Source organism: Misgurnus anguillicaudatus, chromosome 25, assembly GCF_027580225.2.
Source record: "Misgurnus anguillicaudatus chromosome 25, ASM2758022v2, whole genome shotgun sequence".
Taxonomy (NCBI): Eukaryota; Metazoa; Chordata; class Actinopteri; order Cypriniformes; family Cobitidae; genus Misgurnus; species Misgurnus anguillicaudatus.
The window spans coordinates 31,317,414-31,343,168 of NC_073361.2; the positions used below are offsets into that span (position 1 = coordinate 31,317,414).

Here is a 25,755-nt window from a genome sequence, read left to right on the forward strand (position 1 = left end):
TCTCAGCGCTAGTCAGGATGGACTAATCATAGCTGTTTGCTAACCGAAAATTATTCTTCAGATTATCATTATATGTTTCTGGGGCTGTGTTTTTTTAGTCGTGAGACATTCTTGTGCGAGAATGTTTATGTTAATTATTTAAAAAAATATATGCTTTGCCCTATATATGTTTAAAATAACGTAATAGACATCCGGACATTTGAATGCGGCTCAATGAGTGGTTCGTTTTCTGAGCCACCGAGCGCCCTCTAGAGGATTTATGAGATTTATGTTTCCTAGGAAACAGCTATCGGCTAGCAACATTTGCAATTCTTATCGTCCTCAAACACACACACATAGGGCATTTTGGGAAACAGGCTTTTGAAATCCGTATTCTCGACGCGAATACGCATTGGTGTACCGGCTAGCGCAGTGTTCTTTTGAATCTTTACGCAGCTTGCGCTGCGATCTGTTCCTTTGCGATTATTTCCATAGAGAGCATGAGAAACCCAGCGAGATTAATTCAGTAGATCCAAACCAACCGGACTCGTCTACACAGACATGGATTAACGAAAAACCCACCGCATGGAGAGTAAACACGCGTTTGTGTGAGCTGTTTGTCAGGACATTGGCCATAAATTGCTTGTTTTTGACCACTGAAGGGAAAGTTAAACGGACAAATCAAGGAAGAGAAGATCACTCCACCAAAGATCTGCCTGTGCTTCACAAGTAAGAGCGATCGTTTTTCTAAATCAATATCGTAACATCATAACAAACATTATGTTTTGTTAACCTGTAGGTTGTTTGACCTCGATGTGTTTTCGTGTGATTTGTTGTTTTGTTGCCTGTCTCTTTAATTGAAGATACTGTGACATCAAAATAAATGTAACAACATTGTATCGATTCTTCTGAAGTTCTTGCGAAAGTGAAACAAAATAACATTAACATTACAATATAACATCTCGTCGTGCCAGTTAAAAGCTGGAGTTTAAGTGCTGGTTTACTATCCGAATCCAGGATTTTGAAGTAGGAAGTGAATTGTAAGATGTGGAATTTTTCCTCTTATAGATGAACTGAACCTCTTTAATATGAATCATTACAAAGATGCTCATTATTATGGATAATAGAGAGAGGATCCATTAATCATCCGGTTATCTATCAAGCTACTGTCTGTATTTGTGTCAGTCTTGGTCAGTTTATATTAAATACAGCTTATTTAAGAGGAATACAAGCTCTCTCGTTTTCTCTCTCTTTCTCTCTCTCCTCTCTCGCTGTGTGTGCACGTGTATGTGACACACACACACACACACACACAAACACACACACACACACAGTCTATCTCTATCTATCTGTCTCTCTCTCTCATTTTCACTGTAAAGTACTTTATTGACCTGATTGTGTTTAGATAAAATGTAGCAAACTATAAGGTTGTATTAAAATGTAGGTGCTAGATAAACAATAAAGTAATGAATATACTGAATATATATCAATATAAAAATGAACATGGCATTATTAACAAATACACAAGAAAGATCAAACTGTATGTATACAGTATCTGTCTATGTCTCTCACTCATGGGTCAGCTGACTCTAGATATACTGTATACAGTGTAGCAGGTGTTACTATAGTAAGTAAGACTGTGTATGTGTGTTTCTGTAGCGATGCACTTTCTAAAGAATCTCTGTGTGTCTGCAGTTGTTAGTGTCACATGCTTTAAATGTGTGTAGAGATTATGGTTTCGATACAAACACAGAGTCTTTCACACCATAGGGATCTGTATCTGGGTTGTGTGTGTGTGTGTGTGTGTGTGTAAGATCTCGTCTGACTAGTTTTATGAACTGGGTTCTTGTGAAAGTATACAGAGCATTATATGAGTCTGCTCTGGGATGTCCTGTGTGACATGACTAAACACACACCAAATATATATATATATATATATATATATATATATATATATATATATATATATATGTATATGTTTCTATGCTGGTTAGTGAAGGAAACAATGTTGTCAGAGACTGAAGCATTACCACAGAGAAATCATTAATATACTGTAATAGCCTTAAGAAATGCAACATCACCTCAGTTTTTTGTATATTTCATCAGGGCTATCACTTAAATTCAACACTTTAAGGGTGGGTTATGCCACAGAGGTCTTTAGATGTCCCCTTGTCATAGAGCCAGACTGTCCAGTTTAGACAACAACAGCAATGAATATTGAATTACTGGAAAAGTGGGCTGTTGAAGTTCTCATCATTTGTATTGTTCTGTCAGTTTGTTCCAATTGCTGTCCAATGCAATGACATTCATACGGTTTGGTGTGAATACGTTTAGGGGTGCTGTATGAGTAGTCTGTGTTTGAACGACTTGGTTATTAATTTTTAATTTAGCAGATACTATCGCGTCTGAAACCATTTGCATGCAACACCTGAGGTTAAAAGCCTCTCTTAAATTCTAGTTGACTATCTAACTCACAGTTACAAGCCTCAGGTCATTTACATTCAAATTATAATTTTTATCCGACACTTATTCAAAGTGATTTACAAATGAGGAACACAAATGCAGAGCTTCTCATGAAGCAGAACTGAATTTAAAGAGGTAGCGCTAAAGCTTTAGCATTCAATATACATTTTACCAGTATAGGCAATTCTTGGGAATCAAACCTATGACTTGGAGAACGCCTACAAGTTGTGACAGTTGGGTGGTGGATGTTAGTTTGTTAGAAATTCATTGGAAAATGATTCAACACTAAAGCGTCCATAAGTTTCAGTATTGGTTTGGCGTTGTGTTTTAGGAAGCGTTGATGGCTTTTGTGGTCTTAGAGCTCTCTATTAACATCAGGGATATGATAATGTCTTCATCGTATTTATTATATTAGATTGTGTTGTGCAAATTAGGTTTAAAGTTGACATAGACCATAGACATATATCAACAAAGGTATTTGCCTAAAGGAAGAGGAAGCAGTAAATAAAAACTTAATGTTGGTATGTAAAAAAAAAAAGATTCTGAACTAAATATAAAGATGTGAATTTAACTTTTTCACTTAATGTAGTTTATGTTTTTGTAGTTCACTTTCAATAGACAGCTGTTGCTGTTGAGTTTTAAAATTACATAATGTATGTTATGTGAAAATATAATTTATGAAATCATTAATGACGTTTACAAATGAAAAACTCAAACATCTTTATGCATTTCAGTAAAGGGAAATTTGGATAGATGATAATTTGTTTTTTGTATCATAAAGAATACCATGAGCTATTCACAGTTCTTCAGCTGAGGCTGAGCACTGAATCTGCGCATGCGCGCTGCTGACTCGCCGTATTCCGCGCATCTGCGCGTGCTGGGGAGAAACAGCCCGCCGAGGAGCCGAATAAATAACTGCAACATATGCACACACATCGGCGGAAACCCGCGCTTCACACGCATGCGTGCTGTTATATCCGCGCCTGGAGTTTATGCGGAGCACAGCGGCAGCAGTAGTAGCATCATCTTCATCATCCGGTCCGGCGGAATTATGAGTGAATGGAGAAAACCTCCGGCGCGCGGCACCGCACAGGCAAACCGGGAACCATCCGTATCGCGCACTCAAATGGTTTTCGTCCGGCGCACGTCAGCCCGGGATTGAACGGTGAAACTGCGGAACCGGAACGCTCGTGTCTTTACCGGGCCCGGGATCCATCGGCCCGAGACCACTGCGCCTTACCGGATCCCTTTTAAATATTCATAGTCAAGATCTAAGTGTCAAACATGATACTGTGCTGTCTGAAGAGACGGATATGTTCCCAGCCAATGCTGTCACATCTGCACGCGCTTTAGATCAGACCTACATAAGACGAGCAGCTGTGAGAGGCTGGACACTGTGTGCACCTGCACTGGATCAGAACCGGATATAAGAAGCATCTTTGAGTCCATCAAAGGCTGGGTCATCCCTGGAGACGCATGCACAGTTGCATACACACTGACACACACACACCAGGGGTTTGTTTTTCAGGCTACACCCCATTGGTTTTGATTTTCTACATTATAACTGTTCATCTAGGGATGCACACTATTTTTGTGTTCAAACAGTTCTTGTTTATGCAATATGTTGAAAAAGTTGCAATGCCTTATTGTAAATATAAAGCGTGAATGCTGGTTTTAGATGAGCAGTGTGGATTTGTTAGCCATAACAGATTAGTTTATAGCAGTGCATCCCTACCTTACTTTATAGAAACTTGATTTTAAGATTATAATATAGACATCATTTGGTCAAGATTTTTAATTGTCAGAATCGAACAGAGTCCTTAAAAGTGTGTTTATTTCGCATGCATATATTCCTACTTATTAAACTCATTTCATATGCTTGTTTCCCGGGATGATGATGGCTGTCTGCGATGAAAGAAATATTTGCTTCTGCGGGCTGGTTGAAATGTGACGCATCGTAATCCCAGTGACAGCTGCAGAAAGATGAGCCATGCATACACAGAAAGAGAGAGAGAGAGAGATGATTAGAAGAACTGCACAGTGACTCAACCATATGCATTGAAAAACAAGCAAGGACGTAGAGCTTTAATGGAGACTGGAAAGTTTATTGCTGACTGTACGGCATTGAAATTCATCTTTTAAACCTCTAACCTGGTCTGTAGTGGTTCAGTAATGTTTTTCACTGAGGTTTCGTCCTCTCTGTCAGGTGAGATTACGGCTGGTTGAACCTCACCTGAAGCCTACAGAGACTTAACTTGAGTTGAAGGCCTGCGTCTCTCACAGAAAGCCTCACTTGTGGATCTGTTCAAGATTCTGTTCTCAAACATCCTCGACTCTCCACAGAAACGCTGTCGACTGAAGGAAATGTGTGAGGTTCAGCACATCAGGCCTTTGTGAATACGTTTATGAAGTGCAACGTGTGTGTCGCCGTGTGCGTGTTTAAGAGTTTGTCGTTGTGGCAATGGGGAGTTCTGCATCATCTCTGACTACGAACAGAGATTCAGATCACGGGTTCGGCAGCGCTTCGTTTCCTCCGGCCGCTCCGATGGGCTGGCTCAGAACCAGCCACAGCAGTCCGGTGTGGGGAACCACTTTCATCACACGCCAACAACAACAGCAGCCGATACCACATAGAGAACGCAGGTAACGCTCATGCATGCGCCAACTTTTGTCTTTTACTCCACCTCATGCCATCCAAACCATGGACTCGATTTCTTCTGTGAAACACATTAGGAGATGTTTACAAGATTGTTCACTTTACTGTGCATTCTTCTGAACATCTGTGCAATGTGAGCGTGAGTAACAGAATTGTCATTTTCCAGTAAACTAGGACAGAAATCTGATCCAAAAATATCCACACAGGCTTTGCATTCTGGGTACTGGGTTCATTACTGTTGTACTGTATGAGAACTGGTGTAAGGGAGAAACAGTGTGTTACCCTGACACATGTTTGTCAATACAGCGAATAACTCAAAGATCTTGGACAGATTATGAATGTGTGTGTGTTTGTGATAAGCAGATGGTCAGGACATAGCAGATGGCATTACAGTCACTTTAACCAAAGGCATTTATTTTACCAGAGGATTTTCTTTTTAACACTATTTGCCGGGGGCAGTCTGACCACAGAGGTCGTGTGTGCGTGCGTGCGTGTTTGTGTGTTGAATGCTCATTTTACACATGAAGACTTTAATCATATTTGTGTGGCATGTTAAGATGGGTATGACAGAGCTGTTTTAACATGCACTTTAATGGTACTAAAGAAGTTCCTCAGTTTTTTAGGGAAGTGCTTGGGGGAACCTGAATGCAGTAATTTCTAATTTTTTATTACTTGCTTACAGACCTTTGCAGATATGCGTGAATGATTGTGATGTAAATGGAGGTCAGGGTTAAATATTTATGGGTAGTAACTCATGTATCATGTTTGGGATCTGTAGGCATGTAAAGACAGAGAAGCAGTTTCACACATTAGAGATTTTATCGTTTCTGTAAAACGTTTTAGGATGAAGTGACGGCAGGACAAATGAGCAGCGGTGCTTTGGGACACAGCACATATATTCATAGATGTGTGTTCGGAAAGCTGTCATTTCACCATCTAGGTTAACTATTGACCCGAGGTAACCCTGGGTTAACTATTGGCCTATGAGTAACTTACTTCTACCCAAAATAAGCTTGAATTTGGTTACATGTTGTTTTTGACAAAATAATTTTTAAGAAGTATATCCCATCATGTAAGCAAAGTCAACAGTGATTTCATTTCAATTCATTTTTTTTCTTTTTTTTTGGGACATGGTTCGATGTCTGTGGGGCGCTTTCCCGGACAGGGTTTAGGTTAATCCAGGTCTAGGCCAATTTATATTAGGTCAATTAAGAAGTTTTTACAAATATACCTTGCAAAAAAACACTACAAGTGTGCATTTTGAGACCAAACAATGTCTCTGATATGTGTTAAATTTAGTCAGGGGCAGGGCAAGATGTTTTTATATTGAAGCAGCTCAAACATGCATTTTAGTTTATAGGACTAGGATAAGCCCTGTCTTGGAAACCACCCCTATACATCCCAAATTTAGCCTTGTTTTAGCATAGACATCTTTTGCCTTGTTCAGACCACAAGCGACTTTCTCTTCGCCCGTCTTTTTCAATGATGCGATGAGATTGCGTAACCCTGCTATGTTCGCTGGTGGTCTGAATGGGGCGTTAAATGGCTAGATGCCTTTTTTTGTTATATTTTTGGCCATTTTGCCTTTATTTAACAATGAGTAAGGAGAGGACAGGAAAGTACAGGGAGGAGAGAAGGGTTTAGGATCGCCAAATGACCACGATCCGAAAATCAAACATTGGTGTTTATAGTGTAACACATGATAATCTTTAAATGCTTATAAAACATATTTGAGTGTTACTTATTGACGTTTGATGCAGTAGCTAAACTGACTGTTTACAGACTATAAAATAAATTGTTTTTGGTGCGAAAAGACAAATACATATTTGTTTGGATTTTGACCTCTTTATGCGATCCATCGAGCAGACGATTGAAAGAAAACAGCAGCTTGGCTGACGGCTCTGGAGAAACCTCGGGTTTTGTGCGGCACCATCTGCTGTACGCGGATGTTCATTTTCCAAAAGTTGTGCGAGTTAAACAAACGTCTGTCAGCGACCTTTTTAACAACTGTCACACGCAGTCGCCGCTTGAGTAAAAGCTCAGCAGAAGAAACAAGCTCTCAGCTGGAGCTAACACTGTAAGGCAAGACTCGTATGAATTATTCTCAATGCTAAAACCATTTCATCATTTTACTTTTATACGGCCGAGCGCTGCGAGAACATTAATTTTCTATAGATGGTTTGGTCTTTTAACAAGTTCATGCATCAGACTTTTTTATTAGCCATTCAGATAAATAAAGAATTAAATGCTTCACTGTTACACACTAAGTTTGCGTTGTATATGGACATTTCTAAGTTCATTTAAACCAACGGTAGGGTTTGTGGATATTTTATCCAAACATAAATTGAAACATTTTAAGTGCATACACAATGTCATCCTGTGTTTCAGTTTGGCTTGGTGATGACAGTTCATCATTGGCTGACAGAATGCATGTTTATTTAATATAACTGCTCACATTCACTTGCTCCTCTATGCCCTGCTTTTCTGAAAGGGGTCCATTTTAACAAAGCTTGTAAGGTCTAGTGGGGGAAATGCGATATGAGAACTTCTATATGCTGGATGACTTCACCAGATGACTTATAAAAGTTCAATGTAAGAGGAATTAACTTCTGCCTTGCATTTTTTTGTATAGCTCACTAATTTCTCAGAGACATCTGTGATTTCCGTCTGCCGTCTAAAAACCTTTTTTATATAAGGTAATACCAAATAGTGTTTCATTTGAAAAACAAGTTCTGTGATGTGAATACCACAGATGCACACATTGCGATGTCAACGCTGAGACGATATATTGTGCAGCTCTACTCATCGTTCTTAAAGTCGCAGTCTGCTCTAATTGGCCAGCTATCCAGTGCATTGTGATCTGTTTTGGGGAAAGTTACTTTTAAAAGTAATGCATTACAATATGAAGTTATTCCTCAAAAAAGTAACTAATTGCATTACTTAGTTACTCTTCATGGAAAGTAATACTTAAGTTACTTTAAAGTTACTTTTTCTTACTGAGGCTTGATCTTTTTCAGGCCTTGCAGGTGTTTTTTATGACTAAGAAGTTTTGAATTCAGAAATTGAATATTTACATTGCAAAAATATCAAGCTCCATTTCTGACACAAGGCACGCAATCATAGAATGCGTAATTCTACGTGACTACATTCAGTTTAATTCAGTATTAATTTATTCATAATTTTTTAAAATCAAATTCATTCATCTGAAAAGTAACTTGCATTACTTTAAAAGAATAACTCAAATATTAATGTGTACATTTATAAAGTACTGCATTACTTTATGTGTTACTTCAGAATAGTAATATTATTACATACACGTTACTTGTAATACGTTACCCCCAACACTCGTTGTGATTGGCCAAATACCTCAAGTGTGTAAAGGAAATGTTACACCCCTTACCATATTTGGAATATTAGCTCCCAAACACAGCATCTCCACAACATGGCGGTGGGATCAACAAAACAGCGAGAATAAAAGTTACGCTGTCTTTCTTTGCGCATACATTTGTTGTGCAAATCTTCCCACACAGTGATGTAGATATTTGGGGGCGTGATTGAATAAGGGCGTTTAAAGGAAGGCATTCAGTTTTAGAAAGAATATCTCTTTGGGCTTGAAACTTAAATCTTTGCGAGTTGATTGATCTTCTATATGCACAAACAGCCTTTAAAGGGGTGGTTCAATGATATTTCACGCATTCTGACTTATTAACACAGTAATAGAGTAGTTTCCTCATGCTAAACGTAGGCAAAGTATCAAAAAAGCAGTTGGGCGTGTTACAGATCATTTCTGTGCCGAATGCACTTCGCCAGGGTTCATACAAGTTTTGGAAAGTTTTTTTTTTCGATTGCGGGGTTGCTATACGCATCACTTCTTTGTATGGGCACTTCCCCCGGAAAACCCCGCCCACTCGTCAATCAACGGGAGACGCTAGAACTTGCAAACATCATATCACGCGACACAGCTTTGTTTAATTTCAAAACTCAATAATGGCACGAATGAAGAAGTGTGTTTTTGGATGTAAGGAGAAGAAAGCCAGCCTTATGGAAACACTGGATATAGTTTGTTTATCCAGGGTAGCAGCGTGTGTTTTTGATGCGCTGGATTTTCCCAACTGGGTCATGAGTTGCATGCGGTAAGTAAGACTTCTGTCTTATGTTGGAAATAGGCGCGTGCATATTATATAAATGACACGAACATGTAGTGAATCATAAGTTAAACAGTGTTGTATAGTGTTGCGTGACTCGTACTCGCTCCTCCCGCAGTAGTAACTCTTATTTCTTCATTTTTTCGTATGTTATCGGAAAGATTCTGTAAAGCTTATCTTTCTTTTATAAATCTGATTAAATTAAAGACTCTTCGGAGATATAAAGGATGTAATACTACTCTATAGGTACTCTAGATTAACATCAGAAATGCAGAAACAGCGTGTGTTACGTGAGCTTTAATACTCCAAAGACAAATCCTGATGTTCTGAGCATTCAGGGCTGTTGCCCTCTTTATGGTTTCACTTAAGATTTATTTCCATAGTAACAAGCTCCTATCACCTCCACCAATCACAATTCAATATAACCTCGACCTTCAATGTACATAGACTTCTCTTTCACAGTTTTTCTTAGTTATCTAAAGACACACAACAAGATGATCTTCAGACATTCAGGAGTCATGCAACCTCATGTAGCAGCGGTGTTGAACTTTAAATTCACATTATGGGTGTAACTGTGTGTGTAGTTTATGCTGTAGAACAGAAGTTAAAAGTCTTTCTAGTAATATTAACAAAACTGCTATTCTAAAAAGCCAGAAGGAATCAATCTTAATACTGCACTGTACGGTGGCATACAAGAGAGCTTTGGTGCCGTTTGGAGAGGAGCGGTTGTTTCACAATGACATTGATTCATCTACACACAAGTGTTTTTCTTCAGTCTGAGGGTTTCTGTACCGTCGATCATTCTCCGTTCGTTTACGTAACGAAAGCGGTTTCTCATGTTGTCCTTATATTACTCAGCAGTGACTCTTTCAGGTGGATTCCAGTACACGTTCAAGAAGCCTGAAGCTAAAAACAATTATGCTGAAGGAATGTTGATATATCACATACAAACATTAACCACCGTCATTTATTTCTCAATTTCTGGTGAATGTTGTTATGACCTAACACGCCCATAGCACACACTTCCTTCTCTCTAATGCTTATAGTGTAGTGCACTCAGATCTTCACGCACTTATATCATGTACACACACGCACACTCGCAGTATGCATTGGGATGATGGCCAGTTGTATTCGTTCAGTGTTAATGACTGTGACTCACAGAACTCGATGTTTTACTGCTGTGTGTGATATTTTTTGGTGTCACTGGGCCAAATGTCTCGCCGTGTTAACAGTAAACTGAGCCAAAGACCAACAGCATATAAAACCGTTCTAAAAACATGTTTTTGTTTGCCAAGTATCACGTCTGCTTGATCTTAAATGTTTCTCTTTTCATTTCATATGTTCTATAAACTTTACATTAACAAATTGTTAACAATATTTACTTCAGCCTAGCAATTAAGGGCTGCACGATATTGTGGGGGGCTCTGCATGTTCTGCGACATGACGTACATTAAAATTTCAATATACAGTGCGTGGCGGCACTGCGACGATAGACCGTGCATGCCAACGCCTGGGCAATATGTTTTATGTTTCTGCATATTGTGCGTAATATATCATGCACGTTTGTGCTGGAAACAATATACCGTGCACGTTGACGCGAGCGCTATATTGTGCGTGTCAAATCTTGAAACGGTATATTTTGGAACAATATATTGTTCATGCCAATGCCGAAATATATTTTGTGCATGGCAATGTCAAAACAATATATTGTGCTTGTCCGCATTTATGATGGTATATTGATCACGCTACTGTTGTCACGGTATATTATGCAGGCCGGTGCTGGAGCAGTATATTGTGCAGCCCTACTAGGGAAAAAAACTTATAACCTTTGGTTCTGTTGTCATTTCAGATGTTTTTGGGGGGCCTAATTGAACTCTTTCTCTCTCTTTCAGTAACTCTCATTCTACGGGTTCGATGGCAGAAGTTGTGAGGAATTCTGATTGGTCATGTGGACGCTGTACGTTTCTTAACTCCAGCACTTCCCTGCGCTGCTCCATTTGTGAAGCACCCCGACAGAAGCCAGATTTAAACCACATTCTACGTCTCAGCAGTGCAGAAGAACCTCGCTGGTCTTGCCCCCGTTGTACCCTAACCAATCACCACGGATTAGTTTCGTGTTCCATCTGTGGAGCCACGCCGGTAACGCCCAATGGACCCCGTCCACCTAAGCAGCCCTCGCCCACCCCCGTTGATCCCGTTTCCAGCCCGGAAGCCAAAGGTCAGGTACCCAACGGGGAGTCTCGTTGTGCGGAGTCCAATGGGGAGGTGTCTGCAGGAGGGGAGGGGTCTTTGGAGTGGGCGTGTCCACGTTGTACATTGGTAAACACTCCAGTTGCGATGTCGTGCTCGGCTTGCGGCGGCCCGCGTAAACTGTCCCTGCCAAAGATTCCTCCCGAGGCGCTAGTGGTACCTGAAGTACGCACACCTGTCGCTGGGTTTCCGACGCAGACGGCTGGAGCGTCAGCGCCTCTTCTCATTGATCTGACCGAGGATTCTCCACCTCAGGCACCTTCCGAAACCCCATCGCCACCGATCAATCCCATCCCATTTCTCCCTCCTTCCTTTTCGTCGCTTCAAAATAACCCAGTACCTCGCAGTCGAAGGGAAGTCCCACCCCCTGGACGGCCCCCAAACCCAGCCCCTTCTCCCACATCCCCTTCCACCTGCCCGCCCACCAAATCCAAACCCCTTCCAACCTCTGAGAATTACCCAATTAAGCGCCTCAGCGTGCTGGAGGAGGAGGAGCCTAACAACCCCACCCCACCGGTCACCTCTCCGCCATCATGGAAGTGCCCCGGATGTTCTGCTCCGACTGCTCCTCCTTCGTCCGCCGCAGGTCGCTGCGATGCATGCCGAGGGTCTCGGCCAGGTTCGGGTGGCGATGTCATCGACGTGATGGGCGAATCGGTGCGCTTCACGCCAGCGTCGCCTTCCAGCCCAGATTTCAGTTCTTGGGCGTGTTCCAAATGTACATTAAGGAACCCGACAGGAGCAGGTCACTGCACGGCCTGCGGATCCTCCAAACTGCACGGTTTCTCCGAGCCGTCCAGCTGCTCCTCGTGCTCTAGGATACAACCGCACTCTCATTCACGTGCCTTTACCTCCACCTCCTCTTCCTCAATTTCCTCCCCGTCAGCCGGAGGAGCACCGGAGAAGAGTTTGTGCCAGTGGACGTGTCCTGCGTGCACGCTGCTGAACGAGGGCCGGAAGAAACATTGTGTGGCCTGTCACACGCCGCAGCAGTACCTGAATCTGAAGAAAACTGGGAAAGCGCTCAAACGCAGGGAGAGCATGCACGTGGAGGCCCGTAGACGCACGGATGAGGGAGAGGCCAAGGAATTATTGGAAAATATTGTCAGCTTCTGTAGAGAGGTTAGTGTTATATATTTGCTTGTTTGTTTTATTTGCACACTAGAGGAACTAAGTAAAAAAAACGTATCACTTTTTACATATAACATTACAAATTAGAAAGTATTATTTTTAGTGTTCACATTTTTTATGTTTTAAATTCAGTGGGTTGGGTATTTATTTGTTTATTGATTATGTTAAGTGCAAAGTAAAGCTAATTATAGACCCCATAAAATGTAGTAAATTATTCAGTACAGTGTTGGTTTTGAGTAACATCTTTTCTCGCACTAATTCTCGATTGCCAATGGCAGTATTATTAATATGATCAATAACTGGATGATGAATATCTCCATCTCTATTCCTCTCATAGAAATCTGTCTACTGACCTTCACATTACACCTAACATGTGTTCGTACAGCGCTTTGCTTCAGGTCGGATAAATATTTGATAGTTTTCTGAGAGAATGTGTTCACACTTTGCTCCCAGCTTCTTCTCAAAACGGTTGTTCAGCTCACAGATCTCCATTCAGGCATAATGGACATGTAAATGGTCAACCACAGGTGGTGGTGTGCTGTTCCAAAGTCAGTTTGTAATAATGCCAGCTAATGGGTTGACCGAAACCTTTTTTAAAAGGTTAAAACTAAGGACGCACCAATACCGATATTTGATTACTTAGAATGACGTAACCGATACATACCGATAGTGTTGCTTTTTACTCCTTGCTTCAAATATTTATCATAAAATCCTAAAAGTGCAGAGCATAAAATCTGTATATGTCCGATAGAGGGGGAAATATGCTTTTATTTGCCAATACCGATTATAGGTCCATATATCGGTGCATCCCTAGTTTAAAAAGTGTTTAAGCACGTTTACATCCACATCTAAAGTTCTTTATCGTTCAAAGTAGTTTAATAGAGAATCCATTAAGATGCTCACAATCTTTGTTTCCTCAACTCCCATGCTGTGCTGTCAAAAGAAGTAACCGATTTTAAATGTCAAGAATCAAGACACCCTAACGTGAGATTCTGGCCAGTTTGATGCCGTGTGTGATTGGATTTCATTGAGATTTTGTACGGAGTGATCGATAATGGATCGATACTACATGATACAAATCCTCAGGTTTCCTATGGGCCGAGTCTAAATCGATGCAAGCACAGTTTAAACCCTTTTTTTATGTACTTTGTCCTGACACGTCCTGTAGAAATAATGTTGAATGTGCAGGTAATTCTTTACATTACACACCTCATGCATTCACATTACTGATGTGACATGACCCTTTTGAATGATTGAATTGCAATACTTCGAGAGACATTAGACCCCTGTGTATTTAGACTTACTGCGTGGTGCTACTGGGTTTAAATGCAAATTGTGAATAAACAGTTGCAGTATCTGAAACATTTACGTGTTGTTTTAGAAAAGCCAGTCGTGTTTTAATTATTTGGTTTAGATCTGTTTATGCCACACATAATGAGTTTTCTGCATCTTTTGCACATTGTTAAATCTAACTCGCTCTCTTTGTAAAGGTGAATGTGAATATATTTCAAGGGAAATTAATGGATTGACTTAGTTTGACCACACACCCGTGTGCAACATCTTCCCAGCGCTCTAACCTGAGAGAAGTATTTTTAGAAATGGTTGCGATAGCAATTAAACTTCTCCCCAGAGTCAAAATGACCCTTATTTCTCCAGCAGGCACGGGCTTTTAATAATGCAAAAAAATCAGGTACAGCCGAAGTTCTGACCATGAGAATGAATCTGTGTAAAGGGTTATTGTTCCTGCAGAATATCTGACACTATTTATATAGACTGTCTGATATATATCACTGCTAATATGTTTCACAATCAGTCCCGTTTCTAGGCATAGGCGAACTTGACGGTCGCCTATGGCACCACCTGCTTCAGGCCAAAGAGCACATATACATGTTCCTGCATGTCATTGCAGAATATCTTATTCTATTTATATAGACTGTCTGATATATTTTACTGCTAATATGTTTCACAATCAGGCCCGTTTCTAGGCATAGGCAAACTTGATGGTTGCCTAGGGCACCACCTGCTTTAGGCCAAAGAGCACATATATATTTTGACTGCTGCTTGGCTGACTTGAATGAGTTAATAATGAGCACTACAACAAAATAAAATATCAACTATGAATTTTGCATGTTTAACACAGAATGGACAGCAAAATATTTCACTAGCATCAGACAGAAGGTGTGATTGTGTGTGATTTGCACAAAAGTATTGCAGTTTTTCAAGACCACAACCTGCTTTTCTTTGTTTTTAATACAACTCATGGTGAACATGATCACATGATTTTACATGATTTGTGTTTTCATGTAAAAGTCAAGAGATTTGAGCGTGATTTAGTTTTTTCCTGTCATGTGTTTAATCAGAAGTCTGTGTGTGTTTGTTTCAGAACGCGGTGAACTTCGTAGACGACAGTTTTCCTCCAGGTCCACGTTCGGTTGGTTTTCCTGAGAATGACAGCGTCCAGCAGCGAATCAAAAAGTGGCTACGGCCTCATGAGATTAACTGCAATAATTTTAAGGATCGTGGGGTGAAGTGGTCGGTGTTTAGGACGCCCCGACCTTCTGACATATTGCAAGGCCTTCTGGGAAACTGCTGGTAAGAGACGTGTGTAGTATGGATGACCATACGCATTCAGCTACAATAAACAATTCAACATTGCATCGTCACGTGTTTTTATTACGTGCATGTTGAATTGAGTTTTCAATGCCTTAGTTGTCATTTCAGAAATGCGTTATGTCCAAAATCGCCTACTTTCATACTATATAGTATGCAAAAATCTGTAGGTTAGACGAAAAGTATGTCTGAATTCATAGTGTCCGAAAAGTCTCTCGATGACCACTTTTCCAAGATGTTAAAGTGTGCATTTGATGAATCTCGTGAGCCCCGGGAGAGGAGCAACACAATAAAGAAGGAGACGCTGCTTCATATTCGAAAATATAGGAAAGCAGCTAGGTGGCATTATTCAAATATAAATATTTGCTTATGGTTAAATTAGTATTGTTAACATCTAAATTAACGGCTTACTTGTTGTTATGACAACATGTCACATGATTTATCCACATGCAGATGTATTATGCCTGGATTTTATTCACACTACCCATATTGTTTTGATGCTCTATAAGTAGGTACTTCATCTAATCACAGTATGCTATTTGAGACACCGTGTTGGTCTGTTATATTTGGTACATTTCATCAAATATAGGACATCATCTTGGTGTTCCTTGGATATCCAAGGGCATAGTATACGGAAAAATGAAGTAGATGGGATATATGTGATGTGTATGGGTATGAATTTTCAAGTGTTTAGCTCAAATCATTTTGTCTGCAATTTTTACATTAAAGGGGTCATGACGTTTCTTTTAATTTTTTTATTATGTAAAGCATACAAATTTAAGTAATTTATGCCCTTTTCCACCTTGTTTCTCATCCTTTCGATTGAAACAGTCTTATTTTATTTGTTTCTCCTTTAAGAGCGTCAGCCTGGCTCGATGTCCCGCCCACTTCTATGATTGACAGCCTACATGCTGCGGCTACTACGCAATTTCACAGCTTGTCATACTGTCTTTTGAAGCACATTGTGTGTTTATTCATGCTGCAGACAGCCAAACAATCTCATAAGCACAACAATAAAAGTTTTTACCACTAGGAAGCATATAAATGATTAACTTGCAGACTACTAGTGTGTACAAACACTGCAACGTTTTTACTTTTTTAAGAATAGAATTGTACCCTAAATGATGCACAATTCGCATCAACTATGAGCACAGATTATCAATAAAATACCAGCTTGTATAATATACATATGCTCTAGTGTACATAGTGTTGTCAGATCTCCCATTTTTGTCTTATGCGATGTAATTCAAAACTTACAGATTACTTACCGATTGCAAGATAGTATTTACATAAAATTTTTGTTTAGTCCAAAACACTTGGCACATACAGCTTAGTGCTCATATTGCAGTACATCCGTTAAAAAAATAAACAAACCATTTCTGTCTGACGTCGTGATCCTTCAAATTGCTGCCTTGACTGAAGTTCAGTCACTGAACTCCAGTGGGCGGAGCCAACGATACAATGATGCGCTGTGTGTTTTTCTGGAGCAGAGAAGGTGGAGGCTGCAGACCTGAAGCAGGCAGGTCATATGAAAATTATTATACATATATGTACGTCACTAATCCAGCCATTTTTCATTTGTGTTTTTTTTTTGACAATGATAAAATAAATGCTTTCGTTTTTGATAAGGAGGGTTTCCAGAAAATGTTCTTCTATAAATATATAAACATACAACAGAACATCTGCTTTAAAGTTTCATCCTATCTTCATTTGTTCTCCTTTTAAACCTCTCAAATATAGGTAGGTTTCTTCAAAAATACCACATTTTGAGCAAAAAGCTGAGATAATTGCATTTTTGTAAACGACTTTTGTTGGAGATCAGATTCAGAATGATGATCAAAAAATATAGTTATTAAGTATTTTTATCAGTGAATGCTTTAGTTTTTTATAAGTTGGGTAAGAGCACCACCTAGTGGATAATAGTGGAAATATGGATTGCCGTAAAAACTCGCCATTGGCAGGGAAGCGATAACTCGTCAATGACGGGGAAAGAGTTAAGCTGGTGGGTCAGTTGGTCTCCCAGCCTAACCAGCTATAATGCGGCCAAAACCCCTCTCAAACCAGCCTGCTACACTAGCTAAAATCAGTTTTTTAGCAGGTATGTCTATAGATGAAGGCAAAATAAATTTCTAGTCATGACCCCTTTAACAGTTTAGATTAATAAGTGAATGTATTTGGTTGTGTTTGATCACACGCACGTTGTATTTCTAGGTTCTTGAGCGCTTTGGCGGTCCTCGCTGAGCGACCTGAACTGGTGGAGCGCGTAATGATCACCAGAACGATCTGTCAGGAGGGAGCGTATCAGGTCCGGCTGTGTAAAGATGGTACATGGACCACTGTTCTAGTAGATGACATGCTGCCCTGCGATGAGTATGGATTTCTGCTTTTCTCACAGGTTTGTTTGTCTGCCATTTTAAGTTTGTTTTTCATCTGATAGGTGGACATGTAAACGTCATAATTATTTGGAGATAAGTCTTGATTCTTGTGCACTTGTAAGAAATCAGAGAAATCATGTATCTGATGCACATACACATTTACATGAAAGCATAAACCAGGAAAAAACGGGTTTGCTAGTCTGATCTCGCACATATTTTACAAGTACGTAAAGTGAAGTAAATCGTACAAAAATTAGCGATTATTATAAAAAACTATAATGAAACCTCATCCCTAACCCCAACGTCACAGGGGCGTAAGTAAATTGTATTAAAACATACAAGTGGGGTCGTATGAATTAGCCACCTGGTAAATAACGTAGAAAATAAATATGGTAGGATTGCAGTTTAATTTTCTTAATAATAAGAATAATAACAACAACTACATTGTATATCGTGAAGGTTTTGTTTGTAATCTTCATCCCAGTTTTTGTTTTTGTTTGGCTCTTCAGGCTCAGAGAAGGCAGCTGTGGGTTGCTCTAATAGAAAAAGCTCTCGCGAAGCTCCACGGGTCTTATTTTGCGTTGCAGGCGGGCCGTGCCATCGAGGGTTTGGCGACGCTCACCGGCGCCCCCTGTGAAAGTCTAATGCTGCAGGTCAGCTCAACGAACCCGCGTGAGGAACCCATCGACACAGATCTGATATGGGCAAAAATGCTCAGCTCCAAAGAGGCAGGGTAAGACAAATACACACACAAGTTCATTAAAATTTCTGAAAACTAGGGCTGTCAAAAAATTAATCGTGATTAATCGCATTAAAAAAAAATTTGTTTGCATAATATATTTGTGTGTGTAATTATATGTTTGTGTACGTATTTATATTTACAAAATAATTTCACTAAGTGATCCCATATATATTTGGCAAAAAAACCTTTTATTTTGTATGCGATTAATCACGATTAAGGGGATCGCACACCAGCCGCGCCGCGTCGCGCCTAGGAGAACTCGGAGGTATTGTAAACCGGAAGTGCACATTAAATAGCGCGAGCTTCGTCAGATAGCGTCTACTTCAAATTGCAAAATATACGTTAGCAGCCAATGTTACTTGTTAATGATTTGGGACACATATGATGTTATGTAATGTTAAACTATGTGAGTGGCGCTGTGTGGCGCGACAGGGATTTGAACAACTTCCTGAGTCACAGCTGGGCGGCGCGGACAGGCGCCACCTAGCGGCGCCGGTGTGCGTACACTCATAGAAAACAATGTGTTACATTTTTTTAGAACGGCGCGGCGCTGAGCTGCGCGGCCGGTGTGCGATCCCCTTTAGTCTTTTGATAGCCCTAAAGAAAATGTAATTTATAAAGTACGGATATTTTAATAAATTAATAAAAAAATTATGAATATTAAGTGCTCATTCATTAGGGGTGTCCGGGTTGTGGTTTGTGATTGGTTCTCGTGTATGTCCTGTATATATCCAGTTTTCTGATGGGAGCGTCCTGTGGAGGTGGGAACATGAAGGTGGATGATATGGTTTATGAATCTCTGGGGCTCCGCCCACGACACGCCTACTCCATACTGGATGTCAGAGATGTTCAGGGTTACAGGTGAGACACTCATTCACAACATACACACATCTGTGAAGCTTCAGAAGAGCTCGATGTACTTAAGAAGGATTCTTGGGGTTTTTCTGTGTCAGACTGCTGCGTCTGAGGAACCCTTGGGGCCGGTTCTCCTGGAACGGTTCCTGGTCTGATGAATGGCCGGATTGGCCGCAGCACCTGCGTCACGAGCTGATGGCTCACGGCAGTAGTGAAGGCGTCTTCTGGATGGAATATGGAGACTTTATTAAGTACTTTTGTTTTATATGTAGTGCTGTTTTGATTTGATTTATGATATAATCTTTGTCATTATATATATTTATGATATCAGGTTCACATCAGGTCTTTTCTTCATGTATGTGCAGGTACTTTGACTCAGTGGATATCTGTAAGATTCATTCGGATTGGCAGGAGGTTCGTCTGCAGGGAAGTTTCCCCTGTCGAGCCAGCAAACCCATCACAGTCACGGCCCTTACGGTTCTGGAGCGGACCGCATTGGAGTTTGCCCTCTTTCAGGAGGGGAGCAGGTAACAATCTTAACTGTGTGAACTATACTACATACTGTCAAAAATATCAAGTATGCGATATATACGTGATGTCTCTCTCTCTCTCTCCGGCAGGCGTTCGGATACGGCCGACAGTCACCTTTTGGATCTGTGTATAATGGTCTTCCGGGCTTCGTTCGGCACTGGTAATAAACTTGTTTTGGGACGTTTGTTGGCGCACAGCAAGCGAGCGGTGAAGAAGTTTGTGGGTTGTGATGTGATGCTGGAGCCGGGCGAGTACGCTGTGGTGTGCTGTGCCTTTAATCATTGGCAGATGGATCTTACGGGTGCTTCGACGCCAGGTATAAAATGCCGGAAAAGTGAAAGTATAACCTGATTGGTAGATAGAAATGTTAAGCACATTATATCTTTATACATGCTTCGTATGTTTGTTTTTTGCAGTTTCCAGTCCCACCAATGTTCGGAGACCTAGTCAGGATTTCCCAGGCTACATCTTGGCCATCTACAGCTCCAGACAGGTGATGGTGGAGCAGGTGGAGGCCATGTCAACCACGCTCGCAGACGCCATTATCCTACTGACGGAGAACAAGGGAGAGAGACATGAGGTCTGACAACACACGTCTACATCAGAATCTAACAAATATTTAATGAATTGTGCTCATAACACACTTATTTGTATGCAAGTTAGTAAAGTCAAGACAAATTTAGCGTTTTTGTTTTTATGTTGCATTGATTACATGACAGAAGAAGAAAAATGTAAACGGTGATATCTTCAACTCCTGCCACTTTTTATAAAGTCTCAGCAAGGCGTTGGATGGATGCAATTCACTTTGTGCTGAGCACATGAAGCATCGATTCTCTTTGTGTTTTAACAGTTATGAACTTTCCATTGCAAAGCGTCAGCGAGGATTCCCATGATAGTATGTTTCGAAGGCATCAACTCTGCACCCAGAAAGCCCATAAACGTAGCATATGACTTAGACGCATCAATTCTGCACCCGGAATGTGCATAAAAAGTCCGTTCAAGGGCATAATTCCCAAAATAATCATCTGCACACTAACTTGCGCAATTAAGGAAAAATATTTAGCATGCTTAATTGATCAAACGTACGTATTATATGTTTTCCTAAACACTGCCATGATTAATATTTACTAATGTTCTGTAAATAATTTTTAATTACTGATTTTAACATTTAAAATGATACTAGATGTAGCAGAAAGTACTATACACATTTCATTACAGTAGTATTGGGCAGGTATCGGCTAATATTCAGAATTCTGGTATCAGATCGGAAATGAAAAAGTGGTATCGGGACATCCCTTGATAGTATGAAAGTTTCATTTTATATATACTGATGTTTATATATTTAAAGAAGAAAATTCTTGAAGGCATTAAACTTCAGTGAAAACATAAAAATGCTGGCGCTGGCTGGCAACTTTTTAAAAAACACTTGCGGGGAAGGATTGAAGTATGGGTAGGATGACCATACGTGCCATTTTTCCTGGCTTCTTCTGGAAGTCGTATTTGTTGACTGCATACTTAAAGGTTAATTATTTCAGGTTCTTTTTTAGAAAAGCAACCTTTACGTTTCAAGGTAAGAATGAAACTACAGTGATTGCATATGTTTTAACTAAAATGTAAGAACCTCAATGACATATGCGGTTGACAAATACGACGTATGGTCACCCTAAGTATGGAGGATGAGAAATTACTTGAGTATAAATTACATATATACATATATGAATGCATAAATAAAAGAATAAATAAATACACAAATGCATAAGTAAAGAAATGCTTAAGTAAATAAATAAATATTTTTATACATGTACTACATATTTCTATATTTATTTATGCATTATTTATGTGTTGTATTTATGCATTTGTATATTAATTCAGGGTTCCAGACTAACTTCTTTCACTAGGAGCACAGTGGCCCCAACTGAAAATTTAGGGGCGCATCCAGAAAATTTAGGTGCACATACCGTAAATCAACATGCTAACCAAATATTCACATTTCTACTAAGTAATACACTGTATTACTAATAAATAATTTGATGATAGATGCAGAAAGTACAATGTGTGGTTTTAAATTCAGTGTCGCATCACAAAAAAAGGTCACATTTACTGTTCGCACATGTGCGACTGGATGTATAATGTAGTGGCAAACTCTCATATTTTGGTGGCAGTCTGGAGGCCTGTTATTTATTCATTTACTTATGCATTTATGTGTACATTCATTTATTTATTTATGCACTCCTATGTGTATATTTGTATATACTTCATTTACAGTAATTTCTTATTTAAAATTGTAGCCAGACCATTACAAGAAAAGCTAAATTAACAGAATTTACAAAACCCTAAACTAAGCTAAGTAATCAAGGCAACAGGGCGACAATGAGAAGGAACCAAAACTCCACTCGTCAAGAAAAAAAACAGGCTTAGCCGGGAGGGACAGCTATCCTGTCACGCCACAGCTGTAACGCGTAACTTCTGGTTAAAAGGGTAGCTTTTAATACTGATTATTCATTTTATATTGGTTTAAAACTCTTGATTTTAAAAGTCTGACTTTGTGGCAGATGTAAGCAACAACAAAAAAACATTTAGAGATTGTGATGGTGCTTTTTTGTTTAATATAATATATAGGTATATGTTAAATAAAAAAAAGAATCCAATCTGGATTATAAATCAATCAATCACATTTTATTTGTAAATAAATAAATAATAAAGTAAATCTGTCTGTGTGTGGCAGGGTCGAGAGGGAATGACATGCTACTACCTGACGCATGGATGGGCAGGGCTCATCGTCGTCGTGGAAAACCGTCACCCGAAGTACTACCTCCACGTGTCATGTGACTGTACCGACAGCTTCAATGTGGTTTCGACCCGGGGCAGTCTGAAAACCATAGACAGTGTGCCGCCCTTACACAGGTAAACGCATGAATTCATAGAAAAAAATTCCTACAAAAACTCACACATGCACATATTGCTAGTATAACACACCTGTGTGATGTCATCCATCCAGGCAGGTACTGGTAGTTCTGTCCCAGTTGGAGGGAAACGCTGGCTTCTCCATCACACACAGGTTGGCTCATCGGAAAGCAGCTCAGGCGTCGTTGGGCGACTGGACGTCCAGTAAAGCCACACATTCGCCTCAGCTCACCCCAGATACTGATGGACTGCACAGACCACGACCCCTTTGACACACGCTTACACACACACAAGAACTGTCTCCCTTCATTAAACTGATGTAGACAAATGCAGAGCCGTGTTGGCGAACACACACACACGCAAAGACCTTGAGAGGGTCTGTGTGGAACTACTGAGCCAATCACACGCCTGCTTGCTGAGCCAAGACCCGCCCACTGCGAACGCACACATCAACATAACCTAACTCTGTCTGCAGCCGACCCTGTGTACGTCTCATGTTCGCTTTTTAGTTTCTTTCATGAATTTTCTGTCTATTTCAATGAAATAAATGGGTGAAGCTCACAGCAACACTTCACCCCCAAATCAAAAGAAATAAGAAATTGTATTTAGTCTACAAAGTGCTTTAATTTACAGCAGTGAGAATCTGGAAGGATAGCATAGTTTTATGACCTATTTAGCAATTTCTTATTTCGTGCTTTGCTTTGGGGGTAAACCGTGACCCGGACTGAATGGGTTCTGGATGAGATTCAGCCGGTAAAGAACAGGATTTTACTGTCAGTTATGGGTGAAATGTTTTGCATGTTGGGTAATGTATGGACATATGATAATACTTGATTCTGGTGGATGGGAACACGCGTGCCGGTGGACTTTATCTGTGTAAACCATCTCTTTTAATTTATTTATTTAGTGTTTTAGTAAAGTTAAAGCTTTCCAAGAAAAGCACAAGACAAGCTGCTGGGAGAAATAACCGATCGGTCCATTCGTTTTACATCACTGAATGTGATGATGTCAGAACCCGCTGGAATCTGATTGGTCGGTCGTTCGGCTGTCAGTGTATGTTCATTTATTTGTGTGGTTTCTCTGCATCTTGTGTATTTTTTTTCTGTATGTTGTGTAGGTCTGTGTCGCCCCCTGTTGGTGTTGGTCTGATCAACACACACACATAAACACACACTATCTGTCTTTCTTTTGTATATTGTACAGAGCTGATTTCCTCCGCATCCATGTACTCGCTGTAATTACACAAATAGCTGATGGACGAGAGGACCATATGTAGAATATTTTATTGAGTTTCTGAGATAAAAAGAAAAGACAAATGTATAAAAGTTTAAAATCTGTCTGGTTCATTTGCAATCTCAGGTTCTGTTGGACCAAATGACAAATAAAGTTCTTTTGTTTCATTTTTTTAAATCAAGAAACATCAAGAGTTGTTCAATTTTTATTACTTGCTGCTGTTAATATGTTTTCGTAGATAACTGATAAAAGCTACAACTTTGTTTCCCTGTATAGCTCAGTTGCAGAGCATTGCATTAGTAGCGCAAAGGATCATGGGTAACTCACAGACTGAAAAAAGTGTTTACCTTGCAGTGCACTGTAAGTTTTTTGGACAAAAAGCATCTCTGCCAAATGTGTAAACGTTGTGGCACTTCAAAACATTTGAAAAGCTTTATGTTGGAGTGGTTGGGTCAGTTCTGGTTTCTTTTGCAGCTTTGTTTGGTCCAGGAATGACACAATCATCTTTAACAACTAGTTATTATAATGCTGAGACGTTTCAGACGTTCTACAGATGATTATTTCAAATCGAATTGTTTTTATTTGTTTATTTAATTTTAAACCATTGCTGCTGAACTTTTAGAAAATCATATTTATATAGCTTATTATTTTACCCTTGTAATTTTAAAGGGATAGTTCACCCAAAAATTTAAATTCTGTCATCTACTCGCCCTCATGTTATTTTAAACCTGTATAAATGTCTTTGTTCTGATAGATATTTTGAGGAATAACCAAACTGATCAGAAGCCCCATTGACATCGATAGTAGGACAAAAGAGTACTGTAAAAGTCAATGGGGCTTCTGCACCGAAACAAACAATAAGTAGAATTTACGTACATTTTATTTTGCAAGTTTTTGCACTAATATAAGTAAGCTTAGCACATAAGGAAATTAAGTAGATCTACTTAACTAAGTTAAGTGAAATTACATTGTAAAAAATATATATGATATAGTTATGTCTACCAAAGTCATTCATGTGGTTTCAACACAAAATTGTTAAGTTAATTTTTAATTTAATTAATTTTTTCGTTGAATCATCTCTGATTTATACGGAGCCCCTAAGGGGACATGGAGCAAAAATTCAATTAAGTTTAGTTTCATGTGCGCACGTGAAACTATCGAGTGTGCACTTAAAACTATCGAGTTTAGTTTTGCGTGCTCACGTGAAACTATTGCGCGTGCACGTGAAAGCGAAAGTTTCACGTGACCACGCGAAACTAATCTCGATAGTTTTAGAAAAATATTCTGCACATGAAGGTTTTGCATGAGCACATGAAACCAAACTTTCTTTTATTATTTTTGCTCCTTGTCCCCTTAGGGGCTCTGTATAAATCAGAGATGATTCAACAAAAAATTACTTAATTCAATTTAAAATTAATTTAATAATTTTGTGATTTTTTTACTCCAATGTAGATTTACAAGTTATTTCAACTTATTTATCTTGACTAAAAATGAGTTGTTATAACTTATAAAATATATTTGAAATATGTCAAATTCATTTTATTTGAGTTGATTCAACACAAAATTTTAAGGCAGCAAAGAATTTTTCACAGTGCACTTAAATTTGTAAGACAGAAATGAACTTAATGTTTTTGTGTGAAACTACATGAATGACTTTGGTAGACATTACTCACATTTTGTTAATTTTAATTCAACGTTTACTCATTTTCATTAAATCTAGTAGCAAAGGCACATTTTTTACAGTATGATTGGTTTGGTTACAAACATTCCTCAAAATATCTTCCTTTGTGTTAAACAAAGAGATTTATTCAGGTTTGTAACATGAAGGTGAGTAAATGATGACTGAATTTTCATTTTGGGATGAACTATCCCTTTCATAGT

At 39.4% G+C, this 25,755-nt stretch overlaps 2 protein-coding genes across 3 annotated transcripts in view; one reads left to right on the plus strand and one right to left on the minus strand.

Moving 5' to 3' along the window:
- LOC129425815 (immunoglobulin kappa light chain-like) overlaps nucleotides 1-25,755 on the minus strand; it is a 688,217-nt gene that overhangs the window by 373,157 nt on the left and 289,305 nt on the right. The window lies entirely within an intron of this gene.
- capn15 (calpain 15) lies at nucleotides 377-24,059 on the plus strand. 2 transcript variants are annotated; one of them, XM_055181382.2, is made up of 13 exons: nucleotides 3,291-4,558; nucleotides 4,649-5,085; nucleotides 11,136-12,615; nucleotides 15,008-15,216; nucleotides 17,446-17,629; nucleotides 18,119-18,342; nucleotides 19,087-19,212; nucleotides 19,305-19,457; nucleotides 19,572-19,733; nucleotides 19,827-20,053; nucleotides 20,154-20,317; nucleotides 22,463-22,641; nucleotides 22,736-24,059. In XM_055181382.2, the coding sequence occupies exons 2-13, from the start codon at nucleotides 4,904-4,906 to the stop codon at nucleotides 22,911-22,913; spliced, it is 3,468 nt and encodes a 1,155-aa protein (XP_055037357.1). In that variant the 5' UTR covers nucleotides 3,291-4,558; nucleotides 4,649-4,903; the 3' UTR covers nucleotides 22,914-24,059. The 2 variants fall into 2 exon arrangements, with proteins under 2 accessions (XP_055037358.1, XP_055037357.1); XM_055181383.2 differs by lacking the exons at nucleotides 3,291-4,558; nucleotides 4,649-5,085 and adding an exon at nucleotides 377-708.